This window comes from Phaseolus vulgaris, chromosome 3 (genome assembly GCF_051622355.1).
Source record: "Phaseolus vulgaris cultivar YP4 chromosome 3, ASM5162235v1, whole genome shotgun sequence".
Classification (NCBI taxonomy): Eukaryota; Viridiplantae; Streptophyta; class Magnoliopsida; order Fabales; family Fabaceae; genus Phaseolus; species Phaseolus vulgaris.
The window spans coordinates 32,292,404-32,309,912 of NC_143500.1; the positions used below are offsets into that span (position 1 = coordinate 32,292,404).

Consider the following 17,509-nt stretch of genomic DNA (forward strand, 5'->3'; position numbering starts at 1 on the left):
TCAAATTTGTTACATTTACCCATTGTCGGTCAGTTTTACACACAGGAAACCTTAGATTCTGATTCGGCGACTGATTTATTGGTAGAAGCCCTCCGTGTTGACCATGCACTTGCATCTGAAGAAACAAGACACTGTCGGGGAGCTCATGTGCGCCTTAGCTGGTTAAGAGAAGTGTATCAAGATGCATGCTCAAGGAGGCAGTGGACTGTGGCTGCCAGAGCATACTTACTTCACCTTGTCGGTTGCACTATTTTTGCGGACAAGAGTGCTACATCAGTAAGTGTGTTTTATCTTGGATTTTTTGTTGATTTGAGGCTTACCGGGGGATATTCTTGGGCAGCAGCTGCCCTAACTCACATGTATGAACAGCTAGGAGATTGTAGTTATGCAAATACAAAGCAACTAGCTGGTTATGCAACATTGTTGCAGGGGTGGATTTATGAGCATTTCCCGTCTATAGGGATGAGACGTATGCAAGCATTGTATTCTGAAGATCAACCTCGGTGCAGGCTGTATGATGCTGGAAAAGGTACTTCAATTGTTGTTGTACGATCACAGTTGGATACATTGACACCAGCTTCCATTCGGTTTTGTCCATACAACGAGCACAGGGAAGAACGTCCATTCGAGTGGATTTCCTTATTCTGTGGTTATTTGAGGCTTGGAAATTGGACACAGCTGCACATGCCAGAACGTGTTCTGCGTCAGTATGGCTATACACAGATCATCCCTCGCAACCCATCTGTAATTGGACATGGTCATCCGGATACAAATGAAATGGACCGTCGATGGTTACATTTCAATGATTATGTCATACATGACTATGCCATAGCACGTCATCCTGACGCTTGCGTTCAAGAGTACATGGGTTGGTTTAGATCTGTATCACATCCATATGTGATTAATACAGATGAGGATGACCGTCCTGTACCGGTACCCTCAGATGCACGTCATCACGAAGCAGTGCCAAGTCATCATGAGGAGTCACATTCTGCTCTGGTATGCTTCTAACCTTGTTAAGATATTAATTTCTATTGTTTTTTTCTAATAGTATGTCATTCATGCTTGTAGGGTATTTGTCGTAGAATTACAGAGACATTGCAGCCATTACTTGATCATGGCGATGTCGTGGAGGGCAGCCCTGTTTGGGAAGGCATACAAGCAGCCATTACGTTAGCACGAGGAGCGACTGATGAAAGAGCTGTTTATGTCAGGAGACATGCACGTAGGAATGATTGATTAGGATTTCTCAATATGTCAGATGTATTACGATTTCTTTTTATGTAATATTTTGATCCATGACAATGTATCTGAACCTTAATTATATGTTTCAATATGATCCATGACAATGTATCTGAACCTTAATTATATGTTTCAATATGATCCTTATCGGTTCTTGCTTCACGTTACTTTTATTTTATATGTTTCAATATGATCCTTATATGTTTCAATATGATCATTAGTACAGAAATCATTGGCTTACGCATATATTTATCCGTAGGCAAAAGTATGACTTACGGATATTTTTATCCGTAGGCATAATAGTGACTTACGGATATTTTTATCCGTAGGCATAATTGTGACTTCCGGATTTTTTTATCCGTAGGCATAACTGTGACTTCCGGATTTTTTTATCCGTAGGCATAACAGTGACTTCCGGATTTTTTTATCCGTAGGCATAACAGTGACTTCCGGATTTTTTTATCCGTAGGCATAACAGTGACTTCAGTGAATATTGTAGGACAACTGCAAATGTACTAAACATCCATAAATCTAAATTATGCTATTACAAATGTTATAATTACAAATATCGTCTAATGGACATTAGTTGGGTATAAACTTGTATCCGGCTAGTGTAGTATGTTGACCAAGTTTGGGCCGCCGGATAACGATGTGATGCCCACAATATATCCGTAGGTGGAATTGGACAACCATCTTTGAGCTTGACCTATAAAGGTAATAAATATAAGGTACACAAATCTTGATTTAGCACATCAATCTTGATTGGTTTAGTTTATACCTGGACAAAATGATTTCCGTGGACATGTCCAATTGCAATGATTCGGTGTTGACGGAAGTTACTTGGTGCTTGGGTTCTTAAAGGAAAAATACTCAATGATTGTAACATGGACAAAGAAACAAGAATGACATTATACCGATTTGCAATAACATATCCCATGTCTGGAATTGTCATCCACTTATCTGTTCCTGCCTGCAAGTACAATTGACAAACAAAGTTAAATAAAGAAATGCAATGTAAAAATGAAATGGTTTTAGTGGTTGGTACCATAGACATGTGTTCCACTAGAAGTGAGTTCTTCAAGTATTCATATCTATCATCACCACCAAAGAGTTGAACATATTCTTGTCTCCATTCACTTAGTTCTTTTAACAAATTCATTCGAACAACAGCCCATGACTCCTCTCCCATTCCCAATTGGGCAGCAACAGCACGGTAGCCACAATGGCCATCAGCCCTAACGTCAACAACATCAACAATATATGGATGATACCCTACAGGGAACTGATCAAGGAAAGGAATACATTTTGCTGGTACAATTTCTGGTAAGCTTTCTTCATTAGATTTTTTGCTTGCACAACTATCATGTTGTGAGTGTAAGAAATCCACATGTTCAAAATAAGAAGGGATTCGCTTAGTTGATCTCATGAATTTGGTAGGACGAGACATCTTTACAGCACCTTTTGTTTTCACCTTATGATCTGGTGCGTAAATAGATGTTTTCTCTGGAAAGGCAATATCCTGCAATTTACTCTTGATGTTAACCTTACCTGCAACATCCAACTCTTTAAACCGCTTCGCGATGACCTCAAACTCTTTATCAATTGACAACTCAGATGAAGATTGTTCAGTAGCAATGTCTTCAAAACTTAAACGAGTCCACATCACATGTACTGATTTAAGTGGTATGCTACCAACACCAAATGAAGCCAATTGACACGCACAAGGAAGACCATGAGTACATGTAAGACTACATCCACACCTACTTTTATCAAACCCCACTGATTTAACCCTATCAAGTTCTTCTGAAATAAGGTTCAAAGCATATTTAGACACAAAACCTAACAATTTTTTGTAAGCTGTAACCTTGAACCGATGTCCAACCACATGCAAACTCTTTTGGAATGAATCTTTGATTGCATTATGTTGTAAAATAATCATCTTATTGATGGAATCCCAGCAGAAACATAAATCCCCCATCGAATTCTGAAGAACTCTCTTTAGGCTCCAGTGTGCCGACTCAACTCTGTTACTTGTTGTGTTTCCTAAGTGCATCACCTTATCTATCCATGCCTTGACAAATTTTTCTTTATGTGGACGTAACCATGTATCCATCACATAATCAACAAATATAGGCCATGGAGAACAGACAACTCGAAGAGCATTGACACGATCTTCAAAGGCCTCAACAATATCACAATCCACAACAGATCCCCACACTTCCATTACTTGATCCCATGCCTCTCTTGGATGCACCAGCATTTTACATTTTGCTTTCACATTTTTATCAATGTGAAACCGACATAGCAAATTATAAGCTTCAGGAAACACCATTCTAATTGCATTCATTAAGGCAACATCTCTATCACATACCACCACCCTAGGGCATGAATCAACTCTTAAAAACAACCCTTTAAGTCTGTCAAGGGCCCAAAAAAAATTATTTTCCTTTTCTGCTGCTAGTAAACAAAATGCAACGGAGAAAGTCAAACCTGTAGACGTAATCCCAACAACCTCAAGTAACGGCATCCTATACTTGTTCGTCTTGTACGTACTATCCATTAATATGACAATGTTAAATGAGTTCACCAATTTTACTGAATCTGGGTGTGTCCAAAATATATCTTGCACAATATTAGAGACCTCATCGCACCTACACCAATGCACGTACCTGTCTCGCTCTAGTAACAACATCAGTTGTTGCATTTCTGTTCTGTGACCTCGTTGTGATCTTCGGTGAACAGTGATTGCATTATAAACCTGCTTAATCGTTGTCACATTCTTCTCATTTCTCTCTTTCATGGTTAGTAAAATATTTCTTGGCTTCACCGCAGTTTTACTCATATCCTCAACCATAACCTTTTCCTCTATACTTAACCTTCCAGCATAGGGATGACCCACCATTGTCTCTGCCAAGTCATGATTGTGAGAACCACAAATTAATTCAACCTTCCACCCTTGACCACCTTTGACTGGTTTGCCTCGCAATCTGAAAGGACACTCACACTTCCTACTTCCAGTTTGAATGACATCTACTTCTTTTTTATACCGTCTGTATTTACCTCCTCTCTCACAACCTAACAATACATAGGTCATCCTTCCTCGTTGGCCCGTCCATGTATCTGACCTTAATATAACAATGACAAACCCATAACTATAGCCAACACTTCTCGCCCAATCTAACAGCTCATCTCGATCACGAAATACCTACAATAACATTCTTAAAAATTTAAAAGAACATCTTGATCATCATGCCAAATTTAAAAATAATTCATATAAAAAACATTCACAACCCAACATTGACCATACCTCATTTGTAGAAAATGCCTCACTACATTCATGTGCCCTGTGTTCATTATCTAATGCGTTATAACTTGTTGACTGCTCCAGATCAACATCATCTAATCCATCCCACACATCAATCTCCCCTAAAACTCCCATGTATGACTCTGTTGAATCCATTCGGTTGCTGAAAAAAATTAACACTTCACTTCCGGATAAATTAATCCATAACCAAAAAAATATCAACAGTTAACTTCCGGATATATATATCCGTAAGGCAATATTATGAACTACGGATATTTTCATCCGTAAGGCAAATACTAGTCCCGGATATTTTCATCCGTAAGGCAATATTATGAACTACGGATATTTTCATCCGTAAGGCAAATATGAACTACGGATATCAGCGTCCGTAGGCAAATCCTAGTTCCGGATATTATTATCCGTATACAAAATTTTGACTTCCGGATATTAATATCCGTAGGCAGAAAATTTGAATTCCGGATTCCGATATCCGGGACCAGCTGAGCTCGAGAAAATAACCAAAGACGAACGAAAATGGATTAATTACCTCCTTTAACTTGCCAAACGAAGCTTACACTCAACTTAGCAACAATGAACGAAGCACAACCTTCTCTTTTGCAGCTCAAACCAAAGCTTCACACATTCATGAACTTCTTCTTCCTCACCATTCAATGTTTTCATAAATGAAGAAGACAAGGGCATTTTTGGATTTTAAAAAATGTGTCGGGTGCCAATCACAATTGATCGGGTGCAGGAAGCAATTGCCATGCAGAAAAGGATTAACTAGAGGAAGATGATGATTTGAGATGAAAAGTGTGAAAGTGAAGTAGAAAGAAGACAACACCCAAAAACTGCAACCACCGCAGACCCATTCCATTCCACCACTATAGTCGTTGCACGCAAAAAAAAAATAAAAAATCTTAAACATAAGTATCTACATGGACGTACCATGTGTCTTAACTCCACGTATGTAAAATTATCATAAGTTAATGTTGTTTGTGACAAATTAATAAAAACGGTTAAATTGCATACTTTTTAAAAAAATGAGATTAATTTTTTTTTTAAATATCATTGTAATAAATTAATATTGACCCTAACCAAAAAGTTAATTAAGAAAAACAGAGAATCACAGAGAAAGTGAGAAGGGTGATTTGGGTAAAGAAAATGGAAGGTATTTTAGGGAGAGCATAGAGGTAAAGCCAAATTGTTGGTCTGTGTTTCTGCGCCTTCTCCACCGCCACCGTCACCGTCACCGCCAGATATGAGCTCTGCCGGTAAGGCTTTTCTTTTCTTTTGAATTCTATTCATTCTCTGTTTCCCCTTCCCTCTTCTTTTCAGCTTTCAATCCAAACGCCCACAATTCCATTTCCCCCAAAACAAACTACTCAAAATGCCGATATCTCTTCTACACCATCTTACTTACACGATTCGTGATTTTATGCGTACTTTTAAATACCCATTTTATTCATTCTTTTCACACTCACTCTCTTTACTAGATTTCTTTTCTCATGCTTACTGTGAAAACCCTAGTTCTCTGCATTTCCCCATTTCTTCATTTATTTTAACGTTTGATTTTGTGGTGGTTGATGTTTTGTTTCGTTACACGCATGGGTAAAGGTAAAGGTAAATCAAGTTTCAGTTTTTCTTTATGGGTCTTGATGGTCGAGTACACTTCTTTCTTGAATCCTATATATGGTTTTTATCGCTGTAGGTCTATTTTTGGGATATAAAATGGAGTTTCTTTGAATCAAATTTAGGTTTTATGTTTCAGATACTGTCAACGCAAGTTCTGCTGAGCCTGTCAAAGAACCTGACATGGGGTCTAGCCTGGAAGCAAAACAGGAGGATACTGGTGAGGTTTTGGCTTCGATATGCATGTTGAGACTTTTGTTTATCTTTGACAATGATTGTGTCTGTGGTGGAGAGTTTAATGTTTTTGTTGGGGATAAACTTGGTCACATCACATGCTCTTTCTCTTGGTAGAAATAAAAGCTCAAGCTGATGCCATGTGGGAACAAATGAATAAGGGAGTATCTAACAAGGTCCTCAATAGATTTACAAGCAAGCCTAAATCCGCCCCCAAAAAAACTGCAAGAAAGACATCTTCTGTAAGGAATTGCTGTTGTTCTCTTCTTCAAGCCACTTGTAAAAAAATAAAATAAAACATTTTTCACTGTTACAGGGTTTAATTTCTTTCCTGATAAATTTGAACATAGAATTGGATGTCTTATTTGGGGTTGGCACCAAAGGCAACTGAATCCTTTGGGCAAGGTGCTTCAAATAATGAACATGGCATGACACAGAGCGGCACCAGTGAAGAAGCCAAGAAGATTGCTGCTGCTGCTCTTGCAGCAGTGAAAGATGATGCTGCCATGGCTGCCTCAAACAGGGGGAAACTTGTGGTAAGCTTAGTGCTATCTATTGTACCTATTTTTGGTCATGTGGCAATCTAGCTGAATTGGGAAAATTTTGTGTGCTTTTAGCCAAATGGAAGCGCAAAATATGTAGACTTGAATATTTTATTTAGTTATATTTCCATATGTAGAGATGTCTGAGTTATATACAAAAAAAAAAAATGCTTTGACATAGATAGAACAGGATTTAGCTTATATCAGGCTGTTTCAACGTGTAATATACTAGGGGTGCCTACTGTTAAGCCCAACGCAATTACGGTGTATACCGTGCACAAAATTTTTCACTTTAAATTTGAAATGCTTTGGATTCTTTATTTTTATTTCAATAGGTAGAGAAGCCTGAGTAATATAATAAAATGCTTTGATATAGACAGGACATGATTTAGTTTATATCCAGCTATTTCAATATGTCATGGATCAAGCCCAGCACAATGAGTATGTACCATGCCAAAAAAAACACTTGAATATTTGAAATGCTTTGGATTTCAACTTGGTTGATGATCTAGCATTCCCAGCACCCATGTGGGGCATGATTCTCCGTGTTTGTTGATTTCCTTTGTTTATCAGATTACTGAGGTTCGGGATTTTGCTGGTCAAGAAATTGAAGTTAAAAAGCTTGTTGATTCTGACTCAAAGGAGGCAATGGAAAGAGCCAAAGCTCCTCCACCGTCTGCAGTGGATGTTGTCCTTGAACAAATCAAGAAGAAACAGAAGCTCAGTGTACTTGACAAGACCAAAAAGGACTGGGGAGAATATAAGGAAGAAAATAAGGGATTGGATGTAGAGCTTGATGCCTATAAGAAAAGTTCCAACCAGTATTTGGACAAGGTTTCTTTCCTACAACGAACAGATTATCGTGAATTTGAGCGAGAGAGAGATGCACGATTGGCTTTGCAAGCCAGGAAGCGACCAGATAATATGCAAGAGGATTGCATATGACTGAAGGTAGTTGAAGATTGGAGTTGCTACAAGAATTATTTACGGTTATGTATTCAGTTGATGGTCTAAGTGCTATTGTTCATGGGAAGGTCTTGGTCTCTCAAGAGGTATAAGACCTTTGATCACATTAATGGAGTGTGATGCTTGTTGAGCATTTGAAATGCTATTCAATGACATGGGAAGGAAAAATACGGGGCTAAAGAGAAACAGGTCTAAATTTTAGACTGACATTTGTTTATTCCATTCCTTGAGAGCCTCAAAAAACACATTTACAACTCGCCATAGGTGGTTTCAAAGAACAGATTTTGTGTCTGTTCATTATTTGGTTGTTTCATTTCCTCTTTTAAGTAAATACTAGGACTCGATTTTTTTGCAGAGCAACTCGATTCTTAGTTTCAAGGCGTAAGTTATCGTGGCCAGATTACTAATAACTTTAAAGTTTTATACGATGTTTTTATTCTCGGCCACTTAATAGTTATTTTATTTTTGTCTTTGATAATGGTATTTTCTAAGGTATTTTGTAAGTTTTGTATCTTTTGCAATCTGCTTAATAAGTAATATATGTGGTCTATTTGAGATTTGGGATTGAAGGAAAAAATACCTTTAGTTATTATTACTTTTAACCATCGTGCCAAAAGCTAATCATGTCTAAAAGGATTTGAAACAAGGTATGTGTTACCGTAGTCTGCCTTACTGTCCTTAAGGATACGACTAAACTACAAATAACATCCATAAAAAACATCAATCCACGTCACGTAAACAATCATAATTTTTTATAATACAGTGTAGGAAGGTAATAGATAAGATAACGCATAATTGTGGCAGCTGTTCATCTTGAAGATTTTTTTTTATCACAAATACACCATGGAGATAAATCATGTGTTTAACTGCTTACTCTGTGCTCTGATCCTACAAAGAATGTTTTTCCTCTTAAATTATACACCGAATTAAATTTTCTTTCAAAAAGTTTGTTTTGAGTTAATAAAAACTGCGTTTGACTTAGTTTTGATAATTTTAGAAAAACTTTCTCAATTTTAAAAATAATTAAAATAAAGTAAAACTAAAATAATTCTCACGTTCTATTTAACTTTTCCACTTCCTTGAAATGAAAATAAAAACTTTACGAGAATAGAACTATTGAAAAATAACAAAAATCATATTATTTTATAACATTCTAACTAACCAAAAAAATTATTCTTCACACTCAAAAATAAAGATTCGGTAAATGAAAATATCTCTAATTTCATCTATAAAGATATCGTAACAACGTTCCGCAATCCCATTAAGTTGTCTTCGCCCTGTAAGAATTACAACATAGTCCCAGAGAGAAGGGGAGATATATATTATTGAACAAAGACAAGAACAACACAATTATTCCTCTTATTATGCAAACAAGTAAACAAGGGGATAATTTGCATTTAAAAACCTGAATCTAAATTTAACAGAGGTGGTATCATCTCCAAGTCAATGTAAAATTGTTGGACAAAAATGAAACGAGAATGAAGAAGCAACTAGCTCTTCATATGTGAATGGGCTTGTCATAAGTGGCCATTGCGGCTTCTTTCACAGCCTCGCTCATTGTTGGATGTGCATGGCACACACGTGCAATGTCCTCACTAGACGCATCATACTGTAATGCTATTGCTGCTTCATGAATGAGCTCTCCTGCATTGGATGCCATAATGTGCACTCCCAATATCTTATCTGTCTCCTTCTCAGCCAATATCTTCACCAGTCCTTCAGCATTATCAATTGCCTTAGCTCTGCTGTTAGCCATAAATGGGAATTTGCCAACACGGTATTCAATTCCAAGTGCCTTCACCTGCTCCTCCGTCTTCCCAACATATGCAACCTCGGGGGTTGTATAGACAACACCTGGGACTTTGTCATAGTCCACATGGCCAACCTTACCAGCTATGTATTCGACACAAGCAACCCCGTCTTCTTCTGCCTTGTGTGCCAACATTGGGCCTGGAATTACATCCCCAATCGCATAAACACCAGAGACATTTGTGGCAAATCTTTCATTTACCAAAATCCGTCCGATCTTGTCAGTTTCAACTCCTATCTTGTCTAACCCAAGTTCAGAAGTGAATGGAGTCCTACCCGCAGATACAAGGACAACATCAGTTTCAAGTATAGTTTGATCACCACCAGCAGCTGGTTCAAGGGTTAGCTTCACCCCATCCCCAGAAGTATCGACTCCAACAACCTTCGTGTTCAGCTGGAATTTCATGCCTTGCTTCTCAAGAGAACGCTGAAACTGCTTCCGCACCTCAGCATCCATGGTTGGAACAATATCTGATGCAAACTCAACAACTGTTACCTCAGAGCCAAGTCGGCGCCATACTGAGCCCATCTCGAGCCCAATGTAGCCTGCCCCAATAACTACGAGTTTCTTGGGGATTTCAGTCAAAGAAAGAGCTCCAGTTGATGATACAATTTTCTTTTCATCAATAGTGACGCCAGGTAGAGATTTCACATCCGAGCCAGTGGCAATTATAATATGCTTGCCTTTCACAACAGTATTTCCACCGTCAAGGGTATCCACAGAGACCTCGGATGGTGAAACAAACTTGCCATAACCTTTGACATAGCTTACCTTGTTTTTTTTGAACAGTCCTTCAATACCCTTGGTAAGATTCGAAACAGCTTTATCCTTTTGGGCCATCATGGCAGCCAAATCAATCTCCACGGATGAAAACTTGACTCCATGGTTGGCAAATGCATGTTTAGCCTCATGGTACATGTGGGAAGAATGCAAAAGCGCCTGAACCAAAATATGGAGGTACCCTCCTAAATGAGTACATAGATCTCTAAAATGCTAATCAATTACTTTATTCAAACTATAAATGGAAACACAACAACAAAAACCATAGTCTTTCACAGCAGATAGATGGATGGATCAAATGAGATGACATTGTTTGTATATAGGAATATATTTGTTTAAAAATACAACGATTGAGATCATATTGGTGATCAATACAGAGAAATTATAGAAAAGAAGTTAAAGTATAATCTGCAGCAGGATGTGAAATGTCTTTATATGGAAAATCAAATAAATTACAATGAATGAGATGAACTTTATTGGAGGGCAGGGTCTCAAGGTGAATTATATCCCTGAATTTTTTTACCAAGTCCCATACCGATTCATGAAACCAGTCCCACCTAGTGAGATAAGACTTGTTGAAGAAAAAACAATTAATTGTATAAAAATTGGAAAGCCAAACAATAAGAGTTTTCTCATCCAGCTAATATTCCGGTTGAGACCTTAAATTTTGATATTGCAAATCAAGCAACTCATCCACACAACAAGAAAAATATACAAAATCCGCGGAAAAAAACAGAGCACAGAAACATACTTGCACTCAATTCCTAGATAGTAAAAACCCCAAAGAGGAAATGAAAACACATGCTCACACACAGTTCATCAGCTTCACTCCATCCTAATTACTTCCCCCTACCACCACCACCACCACCACCACCACCTCACCATAACAAAACATCATCCTCTCACTCCAAAAAAAAAAATAATCTGCAACGCCAAAAATAAGGCCTTTAACTACGAAAATCCCCAATTCAAGAGTTTTTCCTTTTAATCTCTTCCAAAAAAAAAGACAGCAATCAGAAACGACGCAGAAAATATAAACGATCAGGAAACCAAATTCCCAATCCCGTACAGAAAGAAAAGAAAAAATTCATTAAAATAAAGGAAAAACAAAGCGTGAAGAAGAAAATGAAAAGGTAATGAACCTTGGAAGGGATGCATCCAACGTTGAGACAGGTGCCGCCGAGAGCTCCACGCTTTTCGATGCAAGTGGTTTTGAGACCTAACTGCGAGGCTTTAATGGCGGCCACGTAGCCGCCGGGACCGCCGCCGATGACGACGACATCGTTCTCGTCAGATCCGGATGCGAATCCCCTGAAAGTTGTGAGGAAAAGCGACGACCTGGATGATGAAACGACGGCGTAAGCCTTCCTTCGAGCCAAGCTTGCCATGGCCATGATTCTTCTCTGTCTTCGGATTTGATTTGATTTGAGTTAGTTGTTACTCTTCCTCTCACGACCTAACACACCACACAATCCATGCTCTTTCTCTTTATTATATAATTATATATAAACTCCTTCATCTCTCACATTATAATATTATAATTCTAATAAATTAAAATTAAAAATGACAAATAACTAATGTTTCCGATTAACTCTCCCTACCATCTTAGCCCTTAGATGCATTTCTTCCCCTTCTTTACTATTTTTTATTGCACTTTTTTTAAATCTCATGTTTTTCTGTTAATTATTGCTAAATTGCTTTTTATTTATTCTACTTTCTCGCATGGCTGTGCTTTTTGGACCAACAAGTTAGAATCGAATTAAATTAAGCAGGGACATTGTTTTCTTAAAATTATTTTTAATTAACATCGTGTTTTCAACAAATTTATAGTGTTTGACTAAAAAATACTTTCATGTTTTATTACAACATGAAAAGTTACTTATAAAAAATATCATGACATGATTTTTTTTTAAATATACACAAATATTATTTTTTTAAATGATAAATTCGAGTATAATTTGTCATTCTCAAAATTCAACTTTTCATGATATTTGATTTTTCAATTTTCCATAATTTGAAAACATCATTTTAAAAAAGCAATTACAGTTTTGGAAATGATTTGTAATGGGAACATTTGAGTGGAAGAGGCATTTTTTGTTTATTTCCTCATATATTTGTTTTTTCTATACATACAATCAAGAGTTGAAGTGTAAACACGTTTAAGGAGTTATTTGTTGCTGTGATGCTGCATCTTTGTTGGGTTTTGATTTGATAACAAACTCATTGGAGTAGCATACACTTAATGAAATAAATTAATGTACTTTGCAGAGCATAATTTGCAGAACATTGGTCAGGTCTGTACTAAATATTTTACTATGTCAAATTCAATGCATGATAAGATATTGAAATACCTTTTTTATAAAATTTTGAAAAACTTAAATTTATTTTAAAAATCAAGAAAATTTGAATTTTTAATTCAGATTTCTTTAATAATGGCTCTTTCTATTATTGTTACCACACTGTTATCTGAACCCACTAGTATTACCATTATCATCACTCCCTTAAATTAAAGGTTTAAAACTCAACAAGAAATCGTTGTAAGAGAGTTTTATATTCACCGAAAAAACAAATACTAAATAGTTTTTACAACTATATATTTGAGATTGCAGTTTCATGGTCATAATCAATTAGAGGTTACATTACATACTTATACAAATCTTCTTGGGGCAGAAACGGCTGCCATATGTTTAGGATCTGGAAAAGAAGGGATCTGATAGTTGGAACATCTGGGAATAAGGATGCCACACAACAAATTTCCCTAGTCATACGTTTGCAAGATTTAGATAACGAAATAACGGCCTTACACACCTTACCAAAGCCTCTAAGTATTTGGTTGGACTAGGGCAACTGACAGGCTCCATTCCCCCCTCCTAGAGGACAAAACAACACAAGTTGAAAATAATATTTCTATTATAACCGAAAAAATTCATCACATGTGATAAGGTATTAACTTGTATGATGCCAAACGATAATATTGCCCCATTACATAGGTCCTACAGTGATAAGATGGGCCATGCATATCCATCCATAAAACATGGAGAGGGTCAGGAACAATAAACAAGGCTCAAACATGAAATTAGCTATGCATTCGGCTATTGACGACACCTCATCTAAGTAAATATGAAATAAATTTGAAATGAGTATCAATTTTTAGTGGCATGCAACCCAGAGAACTACTGAGAAAGCCTCTAAAATCATTTCTATTTACAGCAGCAGAAACTGTTAAAATGGGAACGGCCATGGTGGCCACCGAATCTAATCCGCCAAAATTACGATTGTCTCTATACCAACAAAACCCAGAACTAAATAGGTCTGAACCCCCTCTACCCCTTACCAAATATCTCTTCTATCCCTACAAAACTGCTGGCTGCTTTTTAGCTCTCTGAAACAGCCTAAAAAACAGATAATTTCTTTTAATAAAGGAACATTTGTGAATCACAAGAATTGCATTTACAGTCAATTTCGCTCAATCAAGCTCTTCAACCTATTACGGGCCTCTTCAGACAGGCTGCAAGCTTTGAATCTTCGCCTTTGGGGTGGACATGATTCAACAATGGTTTCAATGGGCGACAAACACACAACAATCACAGTGAGATTATCCGATGTATCCAGGCGCAATGCTTCCTTGACTAGTTCCATAGCACACTTCTGTGGGTCATTATGCCTTCTTAATCCTCGGCGAACAAGACTAACTGCAACTTGGCTTGACATTACATCCCAAATCCCATCACACCCAATGATCAAGAACTCATCCTCCTCACTCAATGTGGCCAGTCGAACATCTGGCTCAGCAATAAGAGGAGATGCAGCACCGAGTGGAAATTTCAAGTCCCAATCCCCAAGGGCACGGGTTACTGAAAGATAACCATTGAGGTATCCATCATCAAAGAATCCACCTACCTCCTCCACCCTCCGCTGTTCCGGCAGAAAACTTGGCCTGTGATCATTAGACATCTCAACAGCCACACCCCTCCGGCAAAGAACTGCCCGACAGTCACCAGCATTAGCAACAAGCAAGTGCCTTCCAAGTACAAGGGCAGTCAATGCAGTAGTTCCACATGAACTACTAACAGTTTGTTCATCAGCCAAGGCAAGATCTGCCCGTATAAAAGCTCTCCTATGAGAATCCTCTAACTTGTCTAGAAAGAACGCATCAGTATCATATGTCTGCAGCATGTTCGCATCTTCAAAAAATAATCTCATAGCATTCCTCTTAACAAAAGCAGCTGCATCAGGCCCTCCATGACCATCAAAAACTGCATAAAAAGCACTCCGTATCGGGTACTTGAACACAAATCCAAGATGAGCACCTAGATCGTCAATACAAATGTGCTCATCATCCATAGAAACCCGCGGCCCAATCTCAGCATAGCTACCAGAACGCGCATTTGGGACAAAACTCACTTCAGGGGTCTCCATACTGGAACGTTTAATGATATCAGAGTGATTCACTGCCTAACAAACATGTAACACAAAAGTCAGCACATCAAAATTAAAGAGATCGAATCAAAGTGTTAAAGAATAAACATGAACCTGACCATTAAACTCACAAAGCATAACAGCTCGAAACAACTAAAAGACGATAAATAAATTATAAATTTCAACTGAGTGAGGAACCTACGTGTTAATGGCGATAAATAAACATCCAAATCCAAATTCTACTTCCAAAATTCAGATTCATAAACTCCACAAACACTAGTCCCTAGTTTGGTAGAGAAGAGAGCTAATTTTGATTGTTTGGTTTAGGGAGGAGAAAAAACTGATGAGACTACTCTATATTCATCAACTATTTATGTTCATCAATTTATCATTATTCTTATTTTCTATCAAATTACTCAACTTTCAAAATACTTTCTCCTTTCTCACATATTTCTCCTCTCTACCAAACAATTAAACATTCAATCTATTTCTTACCTATTTGTCTTTTCTCAGCTTAATCCTTCTCTATTTTCATCATTTCTACTTATTTCTTCTATACCAAACATACCCAGAGGAGTATTTGATCTTCTCACATTTATCAATAAAAAGAAACAAAATCAAATTCACAAACCCGATTCAGATTTGACAATAAACTAACCTAAAAAGACGACTCAAAAACCAATTCCTTCAAGCATATCAAACCAATAATAACCGCAATTAAAATCAAACCCGAAAGGAAAAAAAAAAAAAAGACAAAGGGATTGAGATAAAAAAACATACTTGGCCAAAGATCGGAACAGAAGGTGAAGGCGATTTGGGCGAAACCTCGACCTCGACGTTGTGTTCTTGCGCAACGCAAATATGATACTTCACGTCCAACATCGGAATGGTCTGCTGACAGATAATTTCCGCTTCCGCTACCATCTTGGGGCTCACGATCATCCTCAATTGCCGTTCCGCAACGAAATCAACCAACTAGAATTTCCTTAATTGAATTTGAGAAGATTTGGAGTTTTCTGTGAAGAAGAAGAAGAAGAAGAGAACAGTGACAAAATTAGGGCTTCTCTTTCTTTCACCTCTATGTATGTGTCTGCTTCGAATTATGCGCACATGATACTTAAAAGGGTGCTTAATCCCAACACACTAATAACCACGTCGGTGCGCGTGGCATGAAAACTCAGTAATGCCCCTCGAACACGGTGTCGTATCGTGTTTGTATTTCCTCTCTTTCTAGACACTTCGCTGAAAGGTTATATGTGTGACGCGAGGACAAGAGCGTGAAGTCGTCACGCCTCTTCTAAGATAAAATTAAGTTCGTGAATCCGTGGAATGAAATGACGTAAGTATCCCTAGATTTGCTTATGATTAACGTTAGTTGTTAGTTTAGTGACCCACAGATTAATTAATTAATACAAATTTAAAAGTTTAACTTTGCGGCTAAGCACGTGGCAATCCATGAGTTGTATGGTTGAAGGTTGAGGTTGCGTATAAGTAATTATGAACAGTGAAGATTGTAGCTTTGCCTTCAGACGTTGACTTAATAGTTAGTGAATAACTAACAACCACGTAAAAAAAAAAAAGTTGTGGTTCTGGCTATGGATGCATATAAAATATTCCAATCTTTCTGAACACGGATGAACTTATCCATATAAATTTTGTAAAGTTTTTAATACTATTATTATGAGTATAAAATGAAATTTTGAGAAGAATGATTTACTTTAATCCTTAATTCAATATGAACTTTATCTAATAATACTAACATTTCCTAAATTTATACTGCTTTTATTTCTCAAATTCCTTGAAATTTTGGGCTGCTATTATTGTGGACGAAGGGTTTATTCAATAACTATACATCATCACTTAAAACGAGAATCCCTTGTATAAGATACTTGAATGGCTTTTATGATATCTTAGAAGAAGAAGAAGTAATAAACACACTAACAATATAAAATATTATAATACACTCACAAGTTATCTTACATTTTTTTTAAAAAAAAAAAAAACTTAGTCAAGAATTCCAATTGCGCATTGCTGAAATTCCACCTTACGTGTATCCTAATGTTTGATGCCATACTTTTATCAAAAATGGTGATGAGTGTCTTATATATAATATGCATTTGAAATAAAAATAAATAAATAGTTTATCTTTTGTTTAAATTACTTTCGAACAAAGGAGATTTTAGTATGTAGGAGATGTTAATGGGGTTAAATATTTATGTGAACATAAACTTCACAGTGACATCCAATTAAAGAACATTTTTATCATAATCATCTTAAATAATGTAAAAACTTTTATACGAGTAACATATATGACTATGAATTGTTAAAATTAATGGGGGTTAACAGGTGGATACATAGGTTGTCTTCGATATAGACGTAGTAAGGTTATTAAGGAATTGACTAAGAGAAGTAACTGCTCCCCAGTTTCCCACACAATGTTCAAATTCAATGCATGCATGGTTAAGTCTTTGTTTGACTATTATTACTATTGGAAAAGAAGCTGTGGAAAGCACCAGTAGTTTCCATTTCAATCCTACTCTAATTTTATATAGTTATCCATGTTAGTGGCACGTTTAGTCA

General features: G+C 37.0%; 4 protein-coding genes across 5 annotated transcripts; 1 reads left to right on the plus strand and 3 right to left on the minus strand.

The window, feature by feature from the left end:
* Nucleotides 1-1,758: 1,758 nt before the first annotated feature.
* On the minus strand, nucleotides 1,759-4,921 carry LOC137805532 (protein FAR1-RELATED SEQUENCE 6-like). Its single transcript, XM_090299976.1, has 3 exons — nucleotides 4,550-4,921; nucleotides 2,021-4,447; nucleotides 1,759-1,948 (listed from the first exon to the last, which is right to left on the minus strand). Exons 1-3 carry the CDS (start codon nucleotides 4,700-4,702, stop codon nucleotides 1,802-1,804), a joined length of 2,727 nt encoding a protein of 908 aa, XP_090156102.1. The 5' UTR covers nucleotides 4,703-4,921; the 3' UTR covers nucleotides 1,759-1,801.
* A 720-nt stretch (nucleotides 4,922-5,641) lies between these two features.
* On the plus strand, nucleotides 5,642-8,280 carry LOC137807052 (craniofacial development-like protein). Of its 2 annotated transcripts, none has more exons than XM_068607476.1 (5): nucleotides 5,642-5,820; nucleotides 6,318-6,398; nucleotides 6,530-6,654; nucleotides 6,763-6,948; nucleotides 7,528-8,280. In XM_068607476.1, the coding sequence occupies exons 1-5, from the start codon at nucleotides 5,808-5,810 to the stop codon at nucleotides 7,897-7,899; spliced, it is 777 nt and encodes a 258-aa protein (XP_068463577.1). In that variant the 5' UTR covers nucleotides 5,642-5,807; the 3' UTR covers nucleotides 7,900-8,280. The 2 variants fall into 2 exon arrangements, with proteins under 2 accessions (XP_068463577.1, XP_090156766.1); XM_090300640.1 differs by having other exon boundaries at nucleotides 5,713-5,820; nucleotides 6,729-6,948.
* A 942-nt stretch (nucleotides 8,281-9,222) lies between these two features.
* LOC137807054 (leghemoglobin reductase) lies at nucleotides 9,223-12,217 on the minus strand. The gene is made up of 2 exons (XM_068607481.1): nucleotides 11,653-12,217; nucleotides 9,223-10,669 (listed from the first exon to the last, which is right to left on the minus strand). Exons 1-2 carry the CDS (start codon nucleotides 11,902-11,904, stop codon nucleotides 9,419-9,421), a joined length of 1,503 nt encoding a protein of 500 aa, XP_068463582.1. The 5' UTR covers nucleotides 11,905-12,217; the 3' UTR covers nucleotides 9,223-9,418.
* A 1,404-nt stretch (nucleotides 12,218-13,621) lies between these two features.
* Nucleotides 13,622-16,206, minus strand: LOC137807055 (putative protein phosphatase 2C 13). Its single transcript, XM_068607482.1, has 2 exons — nucleotides 15,710-16,206; nucleotides 13,622-14,965 (listed from the first exon to the last, which is right to left on the minus strand). The coding sequence occupies exons 1-2, from the start codon at nucleotides 15,869-15,871 to the stop codon at nucleotides 13,967-13,969; spliced, it is 1,161 nt and encodes a 386-aa protein (XP_068463583.1). The 5' UTR covers nucleotides 15,872-16,206; the 3' UTR covers nucleotides 13,622-13,966.
* Nucleotides 16,207-17,509: the final 1,303 nt, after the last annotated feature.

Excerpts from the sequence above, each read along its gene's own strand:
- LOC137807052 (XM_068607476.1), top strand. Across the intron at positions 6,655-6,762 it reads CTGCAAGAAAGACATCTTCT|AATTGGATGTCTTATTTGGG; the intron begins GTAAGGAATTGC and ends ATTTGAACATAG. Across the intron at positions 6,949-7,527 it reads CAAACAGGGGGAAACTTGTG|ATTACTGAGGTTCGGGATTT; the intron begins GTAAGCTTAGTG and ends TTTGTTTATCAG.
- LOC137807055 (XM_068607482.1), bottom strand. The coding sequence starts at position 15,871 with ATGATCGTGAGCCCCAAGATGGTAGCGGAAGCGGAAATTATCTGTCAG. Across the intron at positions 14,966-15,709 it reads CTGTTCCGATCTTTGGCCAA|GCAGTGAATCACTCTGATAT; the intron begins GTATGTTTTTTT and ends CATGTTTGTTAG.
- LOC137807054 (XM_068607481.1), bottom strand. The coding sequence starts at position 11,904 with ATGGCCATGGCAAGCTTGGCTCGAAGGAAGGCTTACGCCGTCGTTTCA. Across the intron at positions 10,670-11,652 it reads TTGGATGCATCCCTTCCAAG|GCGCTTTTGCATTCTTCCCA; the intron begins GTTCATTACCTT and ends ATTTTGGTTCAG.
- LOC137805532 (XM_090299976.1), bottom strand. The coding sequence starts at position 4,702 with ATGGATTCAACAGAGTCATACATGGGAGTTTTAGGGGAGATTGATGTG. Across the intron at positions 4,448-4,549 it reads AGGCATTTTCTACAAATGAG|GTATTTCGTGATCGAGATGA; the intron begins GTATGGTCAATG and ends ATGTTATTGTAG. Across the intron at positions 1,949-2,020 it reads ACGGAAATCATTTTGTCCAG|GTCAAGCTCAAAGATGGTTG; the intron begins GTATAAACTAAA and ends TTACCTTTATAG.